Source organism: Orbicella faveolata, unplaced genomic scaffold (assembly GCF_042242905.1).
Source record: "Orbicella faveolata isolate gen_17 unplaced genomic scaffold, um_ofav_v1 contig_4, whole genome shotgun sequence".
Classification (NCBI taxonomy): Eukaryota; Metazoa; Cnidaria; class Anthozoa; order Scleractinia; family Merulinidae; genus Orbicella; species Orbicella faveolata.
In genome coordinates, this window is record NW_028301569.1 from 10,943,318 (window position 1) to 10,968,548 (window position 25,231).

The 25,231-nt window shown below is 39.3% G+C and overlaps 1 protein-coding gene across 6 annotated transcripts in view; it reads right to left on the bottom strand.

Moving 5' to 3' along the window:
* LOC110059559 (hemicentin-1-like) overlaps positions 1 to 25,231 on the bottom strand; it is a 68,515-nt gene that overhangs the window by 36,918 nt on the left and 6,366 nt on the right. For 2 of the 6 annotated variants that reach the window (XM_089276087.1, XM_089276081.1), the window contains exons 1-14: positions 15,264 to 15,364; positions 10,530 to 10,605; positions 9,788 to 10,099; positions 8,555 to 8,878; positions 7,663 to 7,765; positions 7,062 to 7,270; positions 6,480 to 6,624; positions 5,713 to 5,840; positions 4,952 to 5,239; positions 3,620 to 3,865; positions 2,868 to 3,116; positions 2,540 to 2,785; positions 1,606 to 1,851; positions 416 to 661 (exon numbers count right to left, since the gene is read on the bottom strand). In XM_089276087.1, coding sequence (XP_089132213.1) covers positions 416 to 661; positions 1,606 to 1,851; positions 2,540 to 2,785; positions 2,868 to 3,116; positions 3,620 to 3,865; positions 4,952 to 5,239; positions 5,713 to 5,840; positions 6,480 to 6,624; positions 7,062 to 7,270; positions 7,663 to 7,765; positions 8,555 to 8,878; positions 9,788 to 10,099; positions 10,530 to 10,587 — 2,800 coding nt within the window. In that variant the 5' untranslated portion in view covers positions 10,588 to 10,605; positions 15,264 to 15,364. Of the gene's footprint in view, positions 1 to 415; positions 662 to 1,605; positions 1,852 to 2,539; positions 2,786 to 2,867; positions 3,117 to 3,619; positions 3,866 to 4,951; positions 5,240 to 5,712; positions 5,841 to 6,479; positions 6,625 to 7,061; positions 7,271 to 7,662; positions 7,766 to 8,554; positions 8,879 to 9,787; positions 10,100 to 10,529; positions 10,606 to 15,263; positions 15,365 to 20,428; positions 21,192 to 24,338; positions 24,797 to 25,231 lie in introns of those variants that run through there. The other 4 variants (XM_089276084.1, XM_089276085.1, XM_089276082.1 and 1 more) reach the window with 4 other exon arrangements.

A 25,231-nucleotide genomic window follows, 5' to 3' on the forward strand; every position in this document is an offset into this window, starting at 1 on the left:
TGAAGAACACAAAAGAAGTTTAGAGTTGCTGGAAGCGCAGCCGAAAGCTTCTTGAGTGCTCTCCAGACTTCTTAAGTAGACCATGATTACGATGTACGCGTACGTACATACTGAAGGCCTTATTCGCCCCATGGCGCGACCAGGACTAATGACTACCTATACTAATGACTACCTAGCTTTGTTATATTATTAAGGCTATTTTACTCACACGACAGAAGCATAAGCATAACAGATAGCAGTGGATATCCACAGCCAGTCTTTCTTCCAGCTGCACAGTATACATAAATATACACATACGCGCGCTAAAACTTTTATATAAATGCCACCCTTGGATTAGGATTAGAACACGTGATAATATTTGGATCAGCTTGTCAGGACCGAGGGCCAATCGAAAAAATACCGTGACCTTACTTACACTGTATATTGAGGAATGTTTTCGCTTTGATTGTGACATTTAATCCGTTGTCAACTGAACATGAATATAATCCAGAGTCATTCCTCAGAGCTGTAAATCTCAGTGTACCGTCTTCAGCCACAGTCCTACCATCTTTCATCCACGTAATCTTTGGCACAGGGTTACCAGTAGCAGTGCAGTGAAATATCACCTCATCAGATTCATTTACCGTCTTGTTATCTGCTTTAGCTGTGAAACTTGGTGGAACTAACAAAAATATGATTTGAAGTTTCCATTAGTTGATGATCTTTAGTTGTTGAATCACTTTCCGCCATATTCCTGCCTATCCTCTTTATCTGTTAACTTTCTTTGCCAAGAAAGCTCTTACATGAGCCTTTGTTGATAACAGTGTTACAGTTCTTACAAACAGTGAAGCCACCACAAATCGAGATAAATTCTTCAATACTTCATTACGTTCAGTTCTCATTTCTCCCTTTTTGGTAAATATAAAAACCGGAAATCCACAGTCATGGACAAAAGTCTTGGGACAAATTTGCACTTGTGGTTCTTTTTTACACTCGCCAAACAAACAGTTTCGAGGTAACGCCACTTCACTTGCAAAGCCCCACCCACCCCCCCCCCCCCCCCCCGTCGCACCCCACTTGCAATGTTGAACACTAACTAGCGCATGCAATTTTTCTTGAATTTAAGCATTCGATTGGGTGGGGAAGGGGGAACAGCAACGTATTTTTTAAAGGATAGCAGTACTTATTGAAAACTTCAGTTGTAAAACACCGATAAGTCGTTGCATTACATCAGTGTCCCATGGACTTTTGTCCACCATTGTAGCAACGTGTGGAGCGGGAGAAGATCCTGATTTGGACATCCTCCAATAAGACACACTGCACTACCCTAAAAGTCCGAAAGTAGAGACCCCCCGAAAAAAACGTCAGGAAATTGTGACCACTGATTAATTTCGAAAGTAGTGGCCCCCCGAAAGTAGCAAGCCCGCCGAAAGTGTTTGAAGTACTGTTTTTACGAATGTCCGTGTTTTATTTCGTAAATGAGCTCAGACGTACTAATTTCCTACGGTTTTTGCTCCTCGAAAGTAATGACCCCTCGAAAGTAACGAGCCTCAAATGCTGCTATTTCCAAAAGTAACGAGGGTCGTTCCTTTCGGAAGTTTACGGTAATAACGTTTTCAGACTTACACAGCACGTTAAGATAGGCGCTGGCGTTAACAGTTGCATCGAATCCATTGTCTGCTATACACAAGTATTTTCCAGAGTTGGTCCTGTTGGCTTTGAAGCTGAATGTTTCTCCGGTAGCCACAGTCTTCCCATTATCAATCCATGTTATCTTTGGGGTTGGGTTACCAGTGGCAACACATTGCAATGTGGCTTCGTCGCCTTCTTCGATAGTTAGGTTGCTTAGCTGAGTGGTTAAACTTGGTGCAACTACAACAAACAAAAATACAGCCTACAGTCAAATAAAGTTGCTAGCAATCGGCACACGAGCAATTTATTTTCATTGCATCATTGTTCCAGAAAAACCTACCTGAGAAAGGGGCAAGAAGTTAAGCTATCGAGATTATAATGGCCAGTTTTGGTAGCCCGTTGCTCTGCCTGAAAATGTAAAGATTCTCCAAACAATTCGACAAACATTTCTGATTGCTTCATAGACATTGCTACATATATATGCTCCATTTTGCTGCTACGAAGGTTTAACACTCGAAACTTCATAGACTACGAGATGTTCCTCTCTTGCTTAGCTCATGGAGCGAGATGGTCAAGAACACGCAAAGAAAATATGGCCGCGCGAAATTCTGGGGGCGATTCCTCCTTTCGCGCGCTTCTCGCCCCCAGGATTTCACACGGCCATTTTTTCCTCGCGGTTTATTTACGGTCTCTCTCAACGGACTAAGCGAAAGAGGGACTACTCGTAGTCTAGAAACGTCACGTTTTCCCAAATTTGTGGGGACGGTTAATTCACTTTCAAGAGCTGCAATCTGATAATCACGTAAATTTTTTGTTTCCCCTCTGATGTCGCGCAAACAGTTTGTTTATAATGATACACCAATTCATCTTCCAATGAGAAAATGTTGAAGTAATAAAATAACCTCAAGGATGATTACTGGATACTTACACTGCACATCAAGGTAGGCACTAGCATTGATTGCTGTCTTCAACCCATTCTCCGCTAAACACCAGTATTTTCCTGAATGAGTCCTGTTGGCTTCAAAACTAAGTGTACTCCCTGTAGCCACAGTCGTCCCATCTTTAAGCCAAGTTATCTTAGGGGTTGGATTCCCAGTGGCAGTGCAGTGGAATATTGCTGTGTCCGCCTCCTTAACTGTTTGGTTAACTGGTACAATTGAAAAACTTGGGAAATCTGTCGTAAGAATTAAAGATGGCAACTCAACTCACTGAATTTGATTTTACACTAAAGATTATGATCTTAGTTTGTTACTTACACTGCACATCAAGATCGGCGCTAGCATTGGCAGTCAAATTTAATCCATTCTCTGCTAAACACCAGTATTTGCCAGACTGATTCCTGTTGGTGTTTATAAAGCTTAGAGTATCTCCTGAAGCCACAGCCTCCCCATCTTTAATCCAGGTTATCTTTGGCACAGGGTTTCCAATGGCGTTGCAATGGAACGTGACATTGGCAGCTTCAAGGACAGTCTGGTCGCTTGGTCTGGTTGTCAAACTTGGGGAAACTACAACAGATAAATATATGTAATGATAGTATGGGCAAACTGATAAACTAGAGGTTTAGCCAAACTGAAGTGATCTGCTAAGAGACCATTGCTTAAAAGTAAATGGCTTTTGACAAAAGTTGCCCAAGAGAAACGTATAGGCGCAAGCCACAATGTTGAAGAATATTATAGATAAGAGTAATTTTCCATTGTTCGCTCAACATCAATGGAGTGTTTCAGTGCTATATAAATTGAAAGCATGAATATGTACATGCATTCATGATTTGTCTTTTTTTAAATGAAATGCCGTGAACTTGTATCAAGTAGCAGTAAGCTATCTTTACCCCTAATTCCTCTGGACACTGTCACATACATTTTTATTCGTATGCAGGACACTCCAGGACAACCTGTTTAGAAGCAGTATTATATCCCTAACAAATAAGGGATTGTCCACATTTCCATAACCAGTTATTAATAGTTTTATGATCAGTAGAGAACGTATGCTATCAGAGAAAAATACTTACAGAGGACATTGAGGGATGCACTTGCTTTGACAGTTACATTCAGTCCGTTCTCTGCTGAACACCAGTATTCTCCAGAATGATTCCTGCTGGTTTTAAAGCTCAGCGTATCTCCTGTAGTGACGATCTTCTCATCGTTTATCCAGGTTATCTTGGGGTTTGGATGCCCAGAGGCAGTGCAATAGAATGTTGCTATGGCACCCTCAGTGATTGTCTGATTTATCGGCTCAGTTGTTAACCTTGGGAGAACTGCAGATAAAAGTTGTTGATTTGAGTTAATTGCAAGTAGTTCTGGGCAGAGATGGTCGTGGGGGCAACCATCAGGCCACGATGAAAACTGTTTGCATCTGGGACTGGGTAAAGGAGGGTTATTGGGAATCGCAAATTGACTTTGGGCACTTGAAGATAAATAAGCCTACATTTTAATGGGTTTAAAATAGCACATCGCTACGAGAAAACAACTCTTAACATAACATAGGTAAATATTAACAGTTAGGTTGGGAAATAGACCTTTTCACAGTTTCTGACACCATCTTGCTTGGGGGAGGGGAGGGGGGGGCAAACACAGCAAAAATCGCAGTAAATGTATGGGAAAAGTTCAAAGATCGATGTCCAATAAGCTGAGAGTGATTGACTTTCTGGGTATTTTATGAGCTACAAGGAAAAGATACCCAGCAGAAGGGTTTTTGGTCAAATTTAAAGTACACATATTTGCTGTGAGGCGAGGCATTGCACTTTGAATTTTTCATGCAAATGTCTCCATATTTTCTCGCGAGTTGCGGCTCGGTTTTGCAGCCAAATATATGGAAAAATAAAAACCTTAACTGTGGCTTTTCTAGCCAGGCTATTTCCCTCAAATTTGATCAGTAAGTTTGTAATTCTTAAATACTTCAGAACTCGAATTTTCCGTGAGTTGTTAGACATTAGATTCTCCACTTTCCCCGTACATTAACTGTAATTTTTGCCGTGTTTGGGCCCCCTAAATAAGATTAAGAATAACAATCAGCGATAATAATTTCGAATGACGTTTCGATGACTCGTTCATCATTTTTCACATTAATTTGAAAATGATGAACAAGTCATCGAAACGTCATTCGAAATTATTATCGTTGATTTTTGTTCTTAATTGTTTGTCGAAAGCCTTCATTATTAGAATTGTAAATGAGATTGCGCCAGAAACCGTGAAAAGGTCTAACGTCTTGGTTAAGGGAGCTTAACCAACATAATCGGGGGTGAATCTTAAATTTAAAAGTTGCAAGGTGGGTGTGCCTTTTTGGAAGGGGGAACGGGTGGGGGGTTCAGTTGATTCAGTTTGTATTGCAATTTATCTCTTACCACGAATAATTGGGACCGTGGTTACAGAATCTTCACCCTTAAAGTTCTTTGCCTTGCAAGTGTAGTTGACGTTATCTTTGTCCTTGTCTACTTCTTTTATAACTAAAGTGCCATCCATCTCCAGCCTGTAGCGACTGTCCTCGTCATAAGTGATTAATTCATCATTTTTCAACCATTCATATGTTGGAGCTGGTGCGGCTGTACTGGGCTTGCAGGGCAACTTGGCTTCTTTTTTATTCAGCAGATGAAAAGGTCCAAACTGCACATTGGCAAATGACGGTTTCCATGCTGTTATAAGAAATGTACCAAGTTCTTCGCAAATATTTTTGTTAAACTTTAGTCTAGTATAATTTCAAAGCAATCTGGGATATAGGGGAACTGCAATTCGTGATTGTAGTACTCTTTTTAATTAGTAGCGGTTACACCGTTCACTAAATCACCACTTTAATCGTGAATAAGGTAATTTGAGTGCAGTTAGTTACAAACTCGGCTTTTCTTCAGGGCGGTCTGATCACCATATAGGCAAACCAAAGCTAAGTACTAAACCATTATTGCAGAGCCATGCTGCGTTCTGTAAGTTTCCAAATGTTGCTGAATACTTATACCCAATAACTTTTTGATAAAGAACTCTAAAAAGTGAAAATTTGTTCCTTTCCGCCTGATCTATTTTCCGTGCAAGATCTGGTTACTTTATCAAAACTGCAATGTAATTCAGATGTAATACTTATTTACACGTTGATCGTTGTTCTTGATTACATTACCTGCCACATTTATCCAAGTCGCCGATATTATCATGCCATGCACATTAACTGCCACACACTGGTAAACTCCAGAATCGTTAAGACTGACATCTATCAGGTGTAAACTGCTTCCATCCAGTATATGACGCCTAAGATGACAAAAATTACCATTTTCATCGTATCGAAAAAATATTTTCTTTTAGTTCCTACTTTTTAACAAACTGATGTCTCTCCTCGATCATCCCCCATTCGACGGATGTCTGAGTTTCAACCCAACCAGGGGTAGCTGGGATGGCGCAGTGATGAGAGCGCTAGCCTCCCACCAATGTGGCCCGGGTTCGAATCCAGGCTGGCGCCATATGTGGGTTGAGTTTGTTGGTGGTTATCGCCTTGCTCAGGGGGTTTATCTCCGGGTTTGCTCCCTCCACAAAAACCAATATCTCCAAATTCCAATTCGACCAGCATAGAGGACCTGCATGAAAACCAGCTAAGGCTGATGTGGCTTCCTCTCTAAATACTGTAATTTATTTATTCTTTAAATAGTGCCAAACAAAGATCTGTGTTCGGGCTGATTGGTGGTTTCTCGATTCGGAATTTCCCGCGAAAGAAACAGCCAATCCAAGAGACTACACGGATTTCTGCAATGGTTCGTCAACAGTATGGAAACGTTTTAGATGGAATCTCAGTCCTCCTCAGAAGAAAACTGTGCATGCGAGAGAGATCTGGTCATTTTCATCTTGTTTTCGATATTGAGACGGGTGACATACAAAAAATCAAAGTGAACGTACTCTGAAGGCTGTAGCAGTTTTCCATTTTTGTACCATGACACTTCTGCTGGGGGGCTGGCAGTCACTTTGCACTCTAAGGTTCCATTCTTTTCACTGACAATGGTGATATTTTTGGGTGGAGCATCGGCGGCCCATTGCGGTGGAACTAAAACGCGAAAAAACATATATGTAAATTGAAGGGTTCTGGCGTGTTAATTAAACGTCATTTTCTGTTGAAAATGCTGTTAGGTTTCAAAAATGCTGGAGCTCAGGGATATTGGGTTTCTGATATCTTGGGTACATGTGAGAACAGCATGTGGTAAGTCATTACACTCATATCTTAACGGTACCAAACAAAACTAATACAGTTAATTTAACATTAAAATATAACAAACTGTGAACGGTCTCTATGCATGCTGATAGGAGACGAAACACTGAACAGCACGGCGTTTATCATCGAAAGGCGCCATTATAATCTATACGAGCTTAATGTGAGCTTGATTATTATCAGAGGCACCTTAGCTCTGTTGATAAGCCTACGTGACTTTTGGGAACGATTTGGTATTCTTATGTTTTTGGGAGATTGCAGAAAGTTTCGCGTACCTTCTACGTTTAGTGTAAAGTTGAAAGAGATAGGAGTTTCTTCGTTGAGGTCGTTTTGAGCTTCACATGTGTAGGTGCCCTCGTGCAGTTCCTTGTCCACATTTTGAATGGAAAGACGTCTCCCATGGAAGGATTGGGAAATCTTGAAAGAGCTCTCTTCGAGTCGTATTCTCTTGCCATCTTTTTTCCATGTGATCTTGGGTGATGGTCTAACATGAAAGAGATTTAAAAGGAAACAACGCGTAAATTACCTCGATCAGACGTACGTTTTAATCCCGCAAACGTCTAGACGCATTTGGGTAATATTGAAAAAGTTTGGAGTTACTTAATGATCAAACCCTTCATGATTCAGCACCATTGCATAATAATGCTCAACAAAACTTAATTGAGCACCATGAGTTTTTTTATCATGCTAAGGTTTCCTTTGATGGAAATATGTCTCAGTGTTCGGTTTTGACTCCTGGAAGTCGTGCCCGTGATAGTGCTACTCTTGTGCTACTTTAATGAAGAGGTGTCCTTATATAATTATAGAGTGTCCGTAGGGGAAGGTTTGGTTGTAGCTTAGATTGTTCTGTTAAATGCGTAAGGATTGGTTACTTGCCTCCCTGAAGCAAAGCAGAACAAAGTTTTATTCCTTCCTTGAACAGCGGTTTCTTGTGCGCTTGGTGTCACGAACCAGATAGGTAGTGTAGAGTTCTCAGAATCTGTCACATAAAAGATTCATGTTAATACCAGCCATAGTGTGTAAGGCTGTGCGCTCTGTACATGCGAACTAACCCTTTTGTCAAACATAGTAATAAATCACGGAAAATGCAATAATGGGAAGCAGACTATTTCATTTTAACTTTCTGGGATTAATCTGTGTTCAACTCCCCAAATGGTCATATATTGCGCAATTTGAAGAATTTAGAAGTTTCGAAGGCAAGCATCGCAAACCTCTGCAAGGTAACCATTAAATTATCACGTTTATCTAATTTTGTACTGGCCTAGACCCCTTGAGGTCAAGTGCAACCGTTCTGCAAGTCATCGCTGCGAATTTGACAAATTGAATTGAATGGGCCACCCTGCATAAATAAAGTTTTACCTACCTACCTACCCTTTATTTGTTGTCAAATGGTGTTTTCGGTTATCTCCAGGTTTGATTTTTTTTTTGGCTATGTTCAGACTTGGTGCCTGAGCACGGTGCCCGAATACGATTCTAGTTGGGCACAAATGTAAACGAACCTGTCTTCCAAGTAGTCACACCAAAATTCGGGCACCGTGCCCAGGTACAAGGTCTGGACATTGTACTCGGGCACTAGATGGTACTATGGTACTGGGGTACCAGTGTCTGAACGCAACAATATTTTGTGCCGGGCCCAGGCAACAGTGCCCGGGCCGACCAAGTGTGAACGCCGCCTTAGTATACGAAAGGATTGAGGAACTCACTGGTAGTTGACACTATTCCTTAATACTTCAACAGTATCTTTCACTGTTCCATCGTCTTTAATTACCTTTTTGATCTTTGTCAATCTTCTCAAGTTTCAATGTCCCAGAGCGCTGGAAGGAATTAGCCCCAGAAATGGTGCACCTTATACCCTTATACCTTTTTATCTCGTCAATGTCCTCTTGCGTTAAATACATTATAAACAAAGTGCCATTGCTTGAGATGGAACGACGCTCATTTCGCGCAAACGTGTGGTGAGCATCCCCATCGACATTTCCCCAACTGTACACCACACCGTAGCTGTATTCATGAGGAGGACAGTCGTAGGAGAAAGGATCACCAAGATTGACGTTTTTTACCACACTTGTAGGATTGATAAAGGCACCAACAGCTAAGAAGAAAATTAAAAGGTATTGTTACTCCTATTACAACTGTTTAACATACCCCAGTGAGCCGCTTAATGAATATTAATCAACTACCGAACAGTTTTACTGTGTGGAGTATGGTCTATATTGCAATACAATGCAATAGACGTTTATCGTGTAATACACTTATATCGTGTAATACGCTATATGTGAGGTGTGACATCACCTGAACGATAAAATTACACCTGCTAATTTGTAGGTATTCCATATGAATTAAAAATATAAGTAAATACAATATACGGGTAAAAATTTTTAAAAAGTTTAAGTCAGGAGCATGAAATACAATCTAAAATAATTACACGTTATGCTAAAAAGTAAACACGATTATCATATGTACAGTCGATATCGTCAACGTCGATATCGCTTAGCTGGCCCAAACATACTCCTCGGGGAAGGAGATCGGGGAGGTTCCCGTTACTGGAGGTTACAAATGTTTTTAATGTGTTTTTGGGTTGATGACTTGGTGCTCTTATACGACTTTACAGTTGCATAATGTTCACGTGGCTGGAGCCATGAATCAGTGTCCAGACCCTTATACGAGCTGCCTCTTTACTAGACGGATTATATTGCTTTTGTTAACGACCAGAACACGACAGTGCTCCATTAAGAAATGAATTCACGAAATACGACTTCGTGCTTCTGCCAGGCCAAACAAAACTCATCAGTTACATTAATGTATTTTGGCGGGATTGCGTTCCCAGGAGAAGTCACGAGGAGAATTGTTACGTGGCTTCAGTAAATCCTGAATTTGGTACGACACTGGCCGACATGACGTCTAAATCTGAGACGTGTTTCCGCCGTGCTAAAGTCGAAGCAAATTGCAATTGGGTTCGGCACAGCAGAAGCACAACGTCTGAACTGGGCCTTAGTCTTACCTGTGACTGCAACTTTAAGCTTTCTACTGAATGCTACAGCACCAGTTTTCTCGTCCCCCACTAAACACTGATAAGTACCACTGTCTGTAGCAGTTAAGCTACTGCCTATCAAGGTGCCATCGCCGGTAAGTGTGAAGGGTCTACCATCATAGGCGGCGATAGTTGTACCGTTATGCTTCCAAGTCCATTTTAAATTTGACCCTGTGGCTTTGCAGGGAAGTCTGAAGCCAGTCTGAGCTCCTGCCTTAACGTCCTCTGGATAAACCAAATCCCTTTGTAGGAAATCTGTTATCACTGGAGGGCTGCTTTGAGCTAAAGAAGTGAAATGACGAAAGTTTGTAATCAACATCACACAACAGGTACCTTTTGAAAGGAAGACTTTGCAGTCAACTACTAGACAACTGTTAGAGTATACATTGGAGGTAACGTGGCAGTCATTGGTTAGGTGACGCAACGCTTTGAGTTGCAGCCCAAATAAAGCCTGCAAAGGGCAGTAATTCGTACTTAATTACCGCCAGTGTCCATGCAGAATCGTGCTAATGCACAAAGTTCAGCCTCTTGGCGCTCTGGTTGTAAAGGGTTGTTAGGTGACCATCATGGTTGAAAGCTATCTTACTCTACAAAAGAGTATGATTTTCGGAAACGAGGCCTCAGTACTACTGCGGTATTGGGCTACAAGGGTCTTCACAAACACTTGCACCACTATGCTACCGCAATCAAACAAAATAGGCAAAATATTTACCTGGGACTAGAACTGTAAGCGCAGTCCAAACCCAGAGTGAAACAGCTTTGTACCACATCTTTCAGTGGCAGGTTCTCTGGAAAAATTAAAATATAACGATAAGTCAATGTTAAGTAGAAGTCACGGGGATTGCATTGGCCGTGTCAAACAGAAAAACAAATAGTTAGAAATAATGTGTATAAACCTGTTTAAGTTATGTTAGTAGTGATACCACAGCTGAAGCTACCTTGGTTAAATGGCACAGTGAAAGCCGTAGTTTTCATGAGGTTTGAAAACCGAAAAACCGCCTGAAACGTTAGAAAAAGGAAAAGCCCCCGAACATAACGTATATGAACTTGTTAAAATGATGTTAGTAGCGATACCACCTCAGTTGAAGCTATCTTTGGTTTAATGGCACTGTGAAAGCCGTAGTTTTCAGGAGGTTTGAAAAACGTTTAAAGAAAGGGGCATTGGAGCCTGCTAGAAACCGGAAAATCGCTCAAAATATCCGTTTGAAAACCGAAAAATCCCCCCAAAACGATAAGCCTGTTATCCTCATTAAACGCTGGAGTTTAATCCAAAATCAACCATTGGTAAGCGAAACATTTAAAGCTATTTTTCATACTGAATGGACAAATCCCTGAAAGATACACAGACTAGTTCGAGCAATATTACGCGTGGGTAAGAGTCGTTTAGGCCTGTCACCCCATTGTTGTCACCAAAAACCCCAAACTGAGTACTATAAAAGGAAAAAAACGCAACAGATATAAAAAAAAACGATATTTTTACTGCAAAAACCGATCTGGAAACTGACGAGACCTGAAAACCCCAACGCCATTTTAGACAGTGCCAAATGGACGAATATTTACACTTTCTTGAAAACATAGAACTTCTTCGTGGCTATGGAACTCCTCTTTACGACCAATGAGTAAATATAAGCTTGTTTATAATACCATTTTCAACATTTTTAAACAAAAACTCATTTGGACAAGTCAACAGAATTTAACTTCACCCTAAAATTTCATTAGAGCATTCCAACCGGGTAATAGGTCTCTTTCATTCTTGTTGACAAATATAAACTCGAAAATGCATTCCTCTCACCCATCCAAACAAGAAACACTCTATTTTACGTTTGCAGCCTAATTTTACACATCTCACGATCGCTACTGATAAGTAAGCTTGAATGGGCCAACAAGAAAGATTGTTCTAAAAAAACAAACAACAAAAATCAAATATTTGCTTCTGAAATGAGTTCTCTTTGTAAGGTCGGAGTCGAGCGAATTTAATTCTTCCACTTTTAAAATGGGGCAAACGTAACGTGCATCTGAAAAAAAACAACAAACGATCGTGTTTGTGTTGGAATGGAATGTCAAGTAATATATCAAACAAGGGAGACTGTGTTTCATCAGGATATCCAAACACCGAGAAGAGAGTTGAAAATACGACGCGCAGTGGAATATTTTTGACGAAATTTGAGGTGATTGATTAGCCGATGAAACACTGACACGAGTGTTTGATATATCTTCTCAATTGAAACAAAAACTAAGGAGTAAACGGAGAAGTAAAATCGTCAAAATCTATGCTAATTAAGACCTGGTATCCAAACCTCCTTCACTGTTGTGACTCTCTTTGTTTTAACTTGATGAATTATTAATGAGTTTGAGATACGTTTACGAATATTCACAGGGGGTAAAGTAAAACACGAAAGATTTAATAGCTCAATTGACCTAATCCACTATTGCCATGTACCAGTCCAGCGTCACAGAGAGAACCTTGAGCACACGATTAGGACAGTAATAACTCTCCACGAGTGTGTGTAATTTAAAACCCGGTCAAAGTCCCCTGGACGTGTAACAACTGAGGATGTCAAAATCGAATTACGTGATTTTCTCCTCGATCTTCATGAGGTCCTTAAATTTAATATCGCAGAACAATCTATTTTGTCTATAAAAACTCTTTTTTTTTTCTGGCACACTTGTCTCCAGAGTTAACCTTCCCAACCGCATTTATACCAGAAGAGAATTGTTGTAGTCTAGTGAAACACAGAACTCCCTTAATTCTACTCGACCAGCCAGTGTCCTCGACTGTGATCCAAGAGTTTTGTTACTATATAAAATTCCAAGAGGGAATTAATCGGACAGTGGGCTACCTAGAGCAGCATATCACTGCATTGTTTATAAGGGTAATGAGACTCCATAAATTGTTCTAAAGAACACTACAGGTACCGCGGTTGTTATCAACACTCACGGGTCTTGAAAAATAATCGTTATCAATTGTAAGGCTTTTTTTTTTTTCCTTTCCCATTCAAAGACTACTAATCAGCCGCATGCATGAACAAGTGTAGCGTTTACTGACTTATTTAGTAGTCTAGATTAGACAAGTTAGTTGCAATTTTCGCTCTAAAATTTGCCAAAAGATAAAAAGAAAGGACTTACATTATACGTTTTGATGTGTTGGCTTGCTCTGTTCTCCAGTTAATACAGAGAGTCGATTAACCAGTTGTTCGACAATGAAATGAAATTAAGCTCACAGGAAAAGCATTGAAATGGTTAATGAAACAGGAAGGCACTTTTATTTAAAATAAGCTGGATTAAATTCGATTTCCGAGGAAAATGCATCCTTTTATTCCCACCCAAATCACAGAACTGTAACCCATTAAACTAGTGTTGTCAGTTTCAATCCCCTGGGTCGATTTGAAATTTCCGCTGACAATTGCGTGAGTGTTAATCTGCTTTTGAGGCAACAACATCACATTGCTGACTCATAGAAACAAGTTAAACCCAGTTTAGTGGCAAATATCGGTTTTAGGTCACGTAAGCTGCTGTACTTGTACATAATGAATACGATGTGGAAAAACAATGATTCAGATACTAGGTTATAACTGTGCCACTGGTTTGGTTTTTGGTCGAGCATTATTAGTGGAGTCGCAATTAGATAGTTGATGTTGTGTGAGTTGTAGGTAAAGCATGAGTCAAAAGAACGTGAATCGAATTATGTTATCATTGTATGTAATCTATCATGATTAAATCGCTGTCTGCCGATTTTTGAATTTGCTTTAAAACTGAGCTCTGAAAGACTTGACAACATTTAAGTTGTCTTTTTTTTGCTTTCAGAGATACTTGTAATTTCAAATTGTAAATCAGACCATGCTCATTGAATTGTATCTAGGAAATAACTATACACATAAAGTGAACCCTGTGTGGGTCTTTGTGACTCGACGATTAAGCAGCACTTCAAAGTTAGTAAGTTTGCCAAGATTCAAAGTGTTAAGGTTTCTTTTTCCAGTGGTAAGTACACTGACGCATAATTTCACTCAGTAAGTACTGAAATAATTCCAAGGCCAAGGGATGCCATTGTAACGTGCTAGTCTAGCCTCTTAGATCTTTGCCAGCCTTGCGTGTAAGTAAACGTTACATAATAGGTAATCCTGTGAAAATTTGGCAAGGAAACTATTTCTGAAGAGTACTTTTGAGTGGAGGTATTAGTCAACGAGGGCTGTTCCAGAGTAACTTTCTGTAAATCCCCTTTGCTTGTCTGCTGGGGTTAATTCGTTAACTTCGATCTGTAAAATTATATTTTGAAGGAAAAGAAACACCTCTTGTATTACACATTTCTCTGCGTTAAACATTTAGAAGAGTTGCGTACCGTTAACTTTACGAGACGGGAAGATAACCCTTAAAATTTTGCGAAAAAAAAACTAATACATTTGACGTGCTATTTTCCACCATCTAGTCAAGAAAAGGTCAAATCTGACTCGGGACTAGAACTCTCTGTCGCGTATCACCCATCACGGTATAGTTAAGTATGGATTACATTCAGTAGTAAAATTTGTAAACAACTTGTCATATAAAATAGTATAATAAAGACTTCACACTTGAAAGCGAATTTCAGAAATTAAAAGGCTTATATACAACCTGCAACTGATTAGGATACGGCAGATATTTGGCTAAGTTTGGCAACCAGTATAAATTTGAGCAGGTTAGGATGGGAGATGTGCCAGTGAACTATTTTTAAACAGAAGGAAAGTACAAAATAAAATGTTATTTGAATAAGAAAAGATCAAAGAATTAGATCAAACTTAACAAGGAATTAGATCAAACTAAACGGGAACAAGGATTGCTTAGTCTGGAGAGGACGGAGACGAGGATTAAGAACAACAAACTAAACTGAAAAAACAAACATTGCGTATCCATGATAAACAGATACGAGTGCTTATTTTTCAGTCGATATAAAAGGCAAATAAAATATGTGGACCACCTTCGAACTAATGAACTATCATGAATAACCCTTAGATTAATTAGATTCAAAGTATATGCACAACCTAGAACACAACGGTAACACTTCGGTCCCGCCTCGATCGGTGAGTGATTAAGTTTTGTTTGGAGAGAGTTGACAAGCATCAGAACGCGAGCTCTGCACCGGTCAAATGACACCGTTTGTGTTTTTACTTGTGTTGCTTTCCAGTTCGCATGTCAGTGAGTGAGATATTCTATACCAAGGGGTAAAAGTTAGAAGGTAAAAGTTTAAAACGTTTAATACTGTTGAATCTCGCAAGTATTGAAAGCAACGTTGATTTCAAAAAAGGTATGCTCCAATGAGGGAAAATATAGTTACTCCGGCCGGCTGGAAGGTTGATACTAAATAAGCAAGTGCCAAGCCCGAGTGGCCCATTCGTCAATTCTATGATTACCATAGGCAACGCGAATCAATTATGTAAATTTAAATGCACGTGCAAGCTATATAAAATGTCCTCACCTGGAATCACTCTATTTTTCCAGTTACAGTATTGTGCTTGCTTGCCTATGTTTTGTTCCAGATTGTTTTGCTCTGGAGAAGTCGAGTGAGGGCGCTGTAAAAAGGATCTAAGTGAGCTTATGTCTGGTTTTATAGGTCTCCGTAACTGACGTGGGTTGCTAATCGGCTATAGTCGACTAAACACGCGTTAATATGACTCCAAGACAGCCACGCACGGAAAGAATGTTTTTATTTCATATTTTTTTATATACAAATTCAGTTATTTAAAGCACGCGAAGGTTAGGCACGAAAACATTGTTTCTGCATTCGGGGAATCAGAGCTTGATAATGTATAAAACATATTTGGACCTGATGCTCGTTACATGAAGACCTTACATTTACGATACTGAAACACGAACGAGATGTAACAAAATGCAATGGTACAAATAAAATTTGCGTTCTGTCACGTGTTTCTCTCGTGTTAAAATTTATCCTTTACAATCTTCTTTTCCTACGGGTGAGCTATCTCTTACTACCAAAAAATTAGGTGCGACCCTTTATTTTTCTCCTCCAAGCTCTATTTCTTAGTGTCAACTAACTCAGTAACTGCCTGCCTTGCTATTTTCCCAATTTGCCCCCTCTACTCTGCAAGACTAGTTTGTAAGAGCATGAACAATGAAGAAAGAACCGGAATATAATTTTGTAAAACTGATTATTTGTTTCCTCTTGAGACAACTTAGCAGTCTTTGTCTAGAGGATAATAAAAAAAAGAAAGATTCTAGGAGTACTTCTGACAAACATAACTCAGGACCTGCCGCTAAAAATACAATAATGGCTCGTTACCCGACCTACTGCGTTGTCCGGCTAGGACTAAAAACCCTTCTCAAGCCAGGATCTAGCAAAATCTTTTCCTTCTTGTGAGAGCATTTATGGGTAAGCACTGGAGAAGGATAACCTTTGTTAAATATGAAATGCCAACGAAAAAATACAAGCTATATTTATAAGTTAGTTTGAGAAAGAGACGGTCCTAGGTTGACTAGTTGCCTATCGCACAAAACTAGTGATGTATTGATATTTAACGGGGCTATGCAGAGCTGATCAGAATTTGGTAGATTTCAAATGCATCCATATGCTTGTGAGGAAATATTAACTAAGGATTAGGTTAAATAACAGTTTAAAAACTGTTATCTGACCTAATCTGGCGCTTGATGTGACATGGTAGTTGATGCATGGTGCATCACAAACGACCATAATTAACAGTAAGAGCTATGAGTTGCTATATAGCCACATTTTTGTAATTTTTGATTAGTGCAATAATTGCTAAGTTTTCGCATGACTTTAGCTTGGAATTCAATCATACAAACTGCTAACGCCTTCTTGCGTACGCTTGTATATTTAATATTAAATATAAACACTTCACATCGTTTCGGGCAGTGACAATCGGCTTAACGTTATAGCGACGCGTTCATTCAAGTCTCTTTGACTTCTGGTTAGGCCACGATGTGGCGCTTTGTAGGCTTTCGCAATTATTTTCATGCTGTCTTATTTCGAAGGTCTAGCAAAAGATGAATACCGAACAGGTGTACAGATAGCTAAACACCTTTAAAGATTTGCCCAATTCAGTGCAAATAAGCTGCAATGCAGACAAAACTGTGTGTAGAACAACAAAAGAAATCACCTATTCTTGACCTGGGAAACCAGATTTAGTAAAATAATTAATTTGTCTGAAGGATGCTCCGACGTTCTTAAAGACAGAAAATAGCCGGAGGCTATGAACTGGCTGAGAATATCATGGAGATTATAATAGCACTTTGTTCTCAGCACTGATTATTAGTAGTAAATGTTGATTTTCCAATGCTACACAGAGTTAATCACAGTAACTGAGGTGCTCGTTAAGGTTTTTTCCCTCCAGTTCTAAATTGCAAGAAGAGAAATTTGCTTGCAGGCCAAACTACGATTTGTGTTATCTAGACGGACTGGAGCCAAGCACAGTTATATTTGGCTGCAGGGTCAACAGTGCCAAAGCAAACAAAGTAGACTGAATGTAATATTATTACAAGCTCTGATCTGATTTTCCACAGTCCTGTTTGAAGTTATTTCGCATGAGTAAACTGAGCACTGAAAGTGCTAAACAAGAGAAGCACTAGCAGTGACGAGGATCGCATTTTCATGCTATTCTGCTTGTTCATTTGTAATTTGTCAGGTTCAAAATTCAGTCGCTTCACGTTTCAAACTTTTGGACTCGAGCAGGGTACGTGTTAACGATAACTGGCAACTCTAAGAAAGTGTTTCGTTGTCAATTTTGCCATGCACTTGTCCTATTTTAGACATTTTCTCCAAGTTAGCCATAAAACTTGAACAAAAACCCTGGTCCTTCCGGTGCCTGAAGTCCTTGGTATATATCCCAATCAGTACTCTAAACCGCGGTTAAAAATGGACATTGGACAGCGGTGTTAATATCATATTGAGTACATCAAAAGTGACCAAACTGACCACAAAAGTTGTCTCTAAAAATAATAACGGCAGGAAGATAAGCTGAGCTTTTTTTTGCAGTGCATTATTTGTAAGCGCAAGGAGCTTGTGGTCAGTTAAGATAAAGCCTTTGTACTGTGTTTCTTCCACTGTCGCCGCACCCAGTACGAAGAAAAAGAGCTGGTCAAGATGTCTTGGAGGACAGCTTTAAAGAACCTAATTTATGTCCAAAAAAAAAAAGTTCGACGTACGTTCGAATGACACTCAAATTCCTGGTTGCTTTTAGCTATAAATCTAGCGATGTTTTACTTGTCTATAGTATAAAGGCTGGGCCATTTTATCGACAGGAAATAATGTTGCGTTGTAACCATGCCATTCTAAATTCCCAAATGCCCCATTTCATCAGTTGTAGTGTGGTGATTTAATTTATTTTAAAGCCGCAACCAGTTGTAGTGGTTCACTTTTAGCCTTTAACATCTGCGTGAAAATGCGTGCTATATGTTGATCGAAGATGACCTGTGTTTCAAAGCTGAACGCGAAAACCATAGGTCTTGCGGAAGGGTAAATAAAGGTTATATATATTATGTAAAATAAAGTACAACCCTCCACTAAGTGGTGACCAATAGCTAACTGAACTAACCTATCAGATGTTCCCTAACCTGTCATAAAGAACTTCCATGATATTTAACTTAAGTCCATGTTTCCAGAGTGCGGAATCCCAAACTAGCTGTGATCAGAATTTCTCTGAAGTATCGAGGATTTTTAAAAGAGATATCTAAATATCCCCAGTTTTTGCAGGTGTGATGAGAACTTCGCAAAATCCACCTTTTATTCTTGAGCTTATCACGTGGTTTTAAAGCACGCCATGTATGGCAAAGAAAATCAAAACTCGCCTTTCTAATGACAGGTTAATTACACTGGGTTTACGCAAGTTATTTTTAAGTTTTCTTTCAAAGCACAAGCTTATTTTTCTTTTTGAAAAATTTCAACACGAAAGACAGTGGAAAACTGGTTCTGATAAACGTGTGCTGGTAAGTACACAGAGGCTAGGCCTGATCAGAACAGTGGCAGGAAGGGTAGATTGGGCGTAGCTGCGAGGAGAGGGCGAAGTAGTCTATATGGAGACCTCCTTGGTGGACACATCTCAAGTTAGCTTGGACCTGAAGTGTGGTGTAAGTTTGTTGAAGGGTACACTTCTTATCTACCAAGTTACTGATTATCAATGCAGTGCGGTTACTAAGACAACGTATTCAAAGAAAATCAAACACAAGTGTAATAAAATTGAAGGGCCATTTTACTTTGCAAGGATTAGATTGTGGTCTGCGCTAAATGCCAGCGTTAAAGAATAGCTTCTGTAAGCATAAGTGTCTAGGTAACTATGATCGAAGAGTATAGCAACTCGCCCCAAAAGGAATACTAGTCCAGCCTCCAGAATTGTCAAGTTGTGCCAACAATTTACCGAATAGATGCACAGAGAGAATAGAGTTACCTGTCAAAAAAATACAACATGACGGGACACTGGCCAGACCCCTTGAACCAGAGTAACATAAACCCGGCGTATCTCTTAGTAGTGCGGTTGGATGGAATAAGTTTGAGAGCAGAATTGGCTGGAATGCATTAGAAAGGATGCGGTTTTACATTCGTGGGATGTTAGATTAAATGTGACGGTGCTGACAACGCGTTTGAATAGCTACGTTCAATTGAAGACATGAAATACGCCTTTGTTTAAAGAATGACACTACGGTATGCACGGACTTTGGACGTCTCGTGTAAAATTATCACGAAAGTGTCATTGTGACAAGCAATGTTCGCGTGACTTGTTTTCAATAGCATGCTAACGGCCTATATGTTGCAGTTATGGTTTTGACCTGTACATTGTTCACTTCTGTTTATCACAATATTGTTATGTTGAGTAGTTTATGGTCAATTAGACAGTCATCAAGGCTGATTTTATCTGCGTGACTCATCAATTATTTTCAGATCTCGATATTACATGTGCGTGCATGCCATGGGTATCTCCGTAATCATAAGCACCCGGTGAGTTGGAGTGAAAAGTCAACTAAGTCGCAAGACTCTAATCTCGTATTTAACTTCGTTCTATGCTAAGAGCTGAAGAGTCACTGGCTAGACTAAACTGTTTTCTCATCGTGTAAGAAAGGATTTCCGGCTTAAACAAATGGCAGAAAATCTGTATTTTCAAAAGCCTAAATCTAGAAGATGCAACAAATCCTATCTCGTCGTGTTGTCATAGCAAAGCCGGTTACTACACATTGTGAACAAAGTGTAAGCTAACAGCTCAAAGGCAAGAATCGAACGCACTTAATGACTGACCTCGAAATGAGAAAGTATTAAGGCTGAAGTGTTTCGAACAGTCCACAATTTTCGCGCAATTGAAAGCTTTTGTGGCAAAGGGTGCGCAAATGCGCTTCACAGTTGTCTTTCCTGCTTCATAATATCTTATCTCGTTCGTAAGTGTGTGCTTATTAAAGTGAATACATAAAATAATCAATGAATATATGTAGATAATCAGATCTAACCACTAATACTGACTCGTTTCCTTCTTAGAGACCACGTTTGTTGAAATCGTGTTTACACCCTTCCTTTTCGATCAGTTCGAAGAAAAAAAAATTGAACTTTTTTTTTTCTCAATAATAGCTAGTTACTCTAAATTTGTAATTATCATAGTTCACATCAACCATATTGAATGATGTTACCTGGATAACTAAAGTCCTCTTCAATCTTTGCCTATTCGTGCCTCGCCAGTTTCTGCTGTGTCAGCCGCTCACGCAAACAGTGCGATTCAATTAACTATTGTACAGTACAGTTGAAAAGCATGTGTTAAAACCAGCAAGCCTCTTGGACTGTGGACCATGTGCGATGATCGATGGACTATTTTATCGTCACGTAATATATGATATATATGTCCAATATCGGTACATATGTACGACTGGATCTATCAGGGGCACCCAACGGATCGTTTCGGTAAATTATCTGTTCGGAAGGCCTTTAATCCCCTCTGATTTTCTTCAGAGAATTGGCACCTCGAACTTTCGTGATATGAGAAATTTAATGTCTGTTGTTTTCGGACTGTTGAAAATGTCGTTTTGAGTACCGAAAAAAGGTCAGCTATCATTTTCGGAAAGGCGATAAGACCTAAGGTTTTCGGGAAATGGACAAAAAAGCCCTAATAAATTCGAGAATACTCAAGTTCCCCTAGAATATCCGAACAGATAAAATTTTTTTAGTGCAACCTAAAATTAACCTACAGAGCTTTAAAAGTACTCCAGATAGCCTAAAACAGCATCTAACAGCATTAGAGAGAAAACGGTCGTTGGGTGCCCCTGATCTATGAAAACCGTGTCAGTACTTCACGACAAATCACCCATGTACACTTATATCTTTGATTTCACGTCTCCTGAAGGCCTTAAAATCACTCCAAGCGATGAAACAAAAATAGAGAAGAGCAAGGAAAAGAGGGTGAAGAAAAAAAAACCGAAATTCCTTTTAATTTTTATATCGTCTACCGATTGAGCGTCTATCGCTTAAGCAGGGCGCAATTTCTTTGACACTGTTTTCATAAATCCAGACATGTATATATGTCTAAGGGTCCAGGTTTTGGTGCGTGCCTTTTCAGGAAATGATACCGCGCGAGTCATGTCGGCATATCAAGAAGACTAATTAAGTGAGTCAAGTTGATGACTAACACTGAAGAATGATAAAAGCCACAGAACCTAAAGAAGCTAGTTTTGTGAATCCTGAAAAACTTCTGTCTAAATGTTTCAAGTCCATCACAATCTTGGATTTATTTTTACCTCTCCAGTGATTATTTTACTTGATACCAAATATTTGGACAGTTCAATTCATGTAATGAAAATCCCGCTCGTTAAATTCGAAATATGAACAAAGATAGCAATAACGTGACTAAAAATATAAATACAAAATGTAAAGAGAAACGGAAATTCTCAGTGATATATGATTGAACTTCAGTCTGGCAGCTCGATCAGTAGAAAAATGCCAAACTCAGTTGCTGAAAACGCGCTTGGAATTTCTGTGATATTCTTTTTCGAGCATGTTCTGCAAATAATTACATGGCACGCAATCTTAGCGAAGACTAGAAAGTCATGCAAACTCCGGGCTAACAAGATCCCATAACTACATTTAACGTACACACTAAAGCTCGCTTCTTGTTTAAGTTTGCTCCGTTAAAAAAATGACCCTCTCCCTTCCATGTGAGTGACCCCATAAAAAACTGACGCTCTCGTGAACTTCTCGTCTGGTTTGCAAGATCTACAAAACTGGCGTTCAATTACTTTTAATCTGATTGAGTGGGGAGAAAGCAACCTTTTATCCAGGTGGAAATACAAAGATTATAAGGCATAACTGATATGCTGTTATATCAATATAACAATAGCTTCAGAACGATAACTGAAATTTCATGGCATGTCTAGAATTACTACTGTTTCCAAAAACTGAGTGACCGGCTTTCAGTCAGACTGTAGTACAGAAATAAATCATTTCCTACTTAAAAGGGTGTTAAGAGTTAAGCGTACTTAAAGAAGGATCAAAGCTGTTTAATCCACGATAAAAAACCAAAACCCCAATGAATTAAAATTTACCCCCGTTGTAGATCGACACGTGAGCCGTCTAGCTGTGCGCTACGGCAGCCGGTAAAGATAACAGAACTCTTACTGGATTTTAGCCTGTTGTGCTCGTGATCGAACTTCATTACGGCAGACAACGGCTTATCAAAACAATTAGACTCTGTTTGCAGTTTAATATGAACATCTTTCAATGTTATTATTTTTTTTTAAATTGAGGCAAAGCTTCGGTTTTTGTGTAAATCACCCACAATTCCCCACATTCACTAGGAATACGAGTGGTAAGTCCGAGATTCGCCGAGACTTCAAGATCCGTGTTTGAAAATCGGAGAACGGTTTGCACATCTTGAAATATTTAGCCTAGATTTTTCAAGTTTGTTTGTCGTTCGTAATCCGTGTTAATCTTCTCCATCCTTAACCATACTTGTCTCTTTATGGTTTATTATTGTCTCTTTGGTGTTTTTCCATCTTAGAAAACTACTATTTTTAGGTTTCCTTCAATTTAAAGATAACTTTGTAAGCGGCCAGAATAACTCAAAATGCCGTGAATGAACTCCTTTAAAAAATTTAAGAATCCCAGACAGTAAGAAATATACACAAAAAAATTCTTCGCGCTTCTCACTAAGGATTTCGAGATCGGATCTAAAGGTTTCCGAGATCCACGATTTCCTAGATATCAGATTCTCCACCGCTACTAGGCTGTGTGTCCCTTCTGTCCTGAATCACTCTCTACCCCTGTGTGCTAGAAATTTAAGGTGGCTCGCTGTATCGCCTGTTTCAGTATTTACGGTTGCCTAGCGGGCGGAGAAAGCTCTTGTAGTATGCTTAAATTACTAACAGCATAGTACCGTTTCGCTGTCAAAGGTACAGTTTTACCGCTCCCTAAAAACTAGGTTGAAACTGAACGCGGAGACTTAGTTTGTTATACTGACTTTCAATATAAATTCTTACTAACGCGCACAAGATTTCCTTTAAAATTTGGTCCGAAATGTCCTTGTAGTTTCCTAATTTGGTAAAACTAATTTGATAAAATTAGTTCCATGCAACACTAGAAAATTCTAATTACGTTTGAACGATAGATCGAATTTTTGACCTGTGCATGTCACAAGTCTGGTAAAGTAATACCACTCAGACAGCCTACTACACCTTACAGTAGCTGACAGGAAATAAGCTTTTACTGAACGACAGCCAGCTGTTGATTCATGAAAGCTCATAAGAATATTCCCATCATAGTGACTGAGATAAACTTATAAAGTAATATGATATAACAGAAACTAAACCCATCCGTGCGTGATTCGCATATCCAAAGGCAACAAAGTGCAATAAGTTTCGTATTGACCAGCCAGACAAATACCCCAGTAATGGAATGAAGCTAAAAAAAAATATGGCTAAAATATATATCCTTCTAAAGGAAATACAGGTCAGGACTCAGGCTTTATTTTTCAAGCTGGTGATGAACGATTGCTTGAAAATGAGACGTAATCATTTCCCAGCGCATATCACATGTTTTTTTAAGTCTGCAAGCCACAACACACCCTCGTCGTACCCTCGTCGTTTTGTTACGTAATTATCTGAGTCGTTCTAAACATGGACAGAGACTGAGAAGTAAAAACATTTCAAGAACATCGTGTGACTATGAGCCGAACTGTGCTAATGATTTGATTGTTTTACAAATCCTTCAACGCAAACTTCTATAACTGCCGCTGTAACCCGAGGACTGGAGAACTATTTTGACTTTTTTGTATGGCTCGGATTAATTCTGTCGGTGTGTTGTACTCATACACGAAAAATCCAAGTAAGTTGTGTATTTAAACATATATTAAACTCTTGGGAGCTTTGTAACTCGCTAAAACGCGTTAGAATCAAATTCTTCACGGATCAACTGACCACCGGTACCAATTCTACAAAAAACACAACGAAAGCGACGCAACACAAAATAACCCGTCTTCAAAAGTATACAAATAATACAAAGTACGTTAGGTACTATTTATGTAAAACTTACAGTTAAGCTAATTATATGCCCTACCTATCAGATTTATCCTCAGTATATGAGCTGTAGCAGTGGAAATCACAAATAAAGCGCTCGGGAACTTTTAGCCAGAGTCCTGAAGTAATTTTACGCTTCCAAGTAAATTTGCGCGCGATCCACGTCTAGTCCCAAATTATAGTGGTCAGCGGTGATGTCAGTTTTAGGAACCAAAATTGGCAACCCGTTTTACTAGTTTAATTGCTGAAAAGGCATAAATAATATGAAATAGAGAATCTCACTAAACCACGAATAAGAAAGCGGTCGCCCGCTAGAAAGACAAATAGTAGTGAAAACCGATTCTGCATATAGAATTTTAACCACCTATATTTACTGTGCGTGCTCGGGTGTAAAAGCGCGCGAGGAGTGAAATGACACCAACAATAATTTGAACTTTATCCTCGTTGCATCTTTGAACTCTAATAGCTAAAAAAAAAAAATCAACTTTGTGTGTGCGCCTTGTAGCCACACCCAATTAGCTGAGGACTTAAGAGCATTGTGTTTAGTGTTTCAGGTTCTTGCTTCATCGCCAGTAACAAAAAATTCGTACGTTCGAAAGTTCGTAATGATTTTTAAAGACTTGAGAAAAAGTGGTCGGACTGCTCAAATCTAAGCCCGTCTTCGAAAAACATCATAATGTAGGGTATTAAACAATCATTTAAGAGCTACTGAATATGAGAGAGCCTAGCCTAATCTTTGGACTTTGCATCTAAACATAATTATGCGTTCTTCGAGGTAAATTAATGTTAAGTACAAATCGTTCCAGAAACTCGTATTAAAGGGAAGTTTCTGATGGTGCCTATGGTTACATGCAACTTGCTACTGATCGAGGAAAAATCTAGAACAACAGCAGGAGAGGGCACTTACATGAAACCCCCCATTTGTGTGGGACG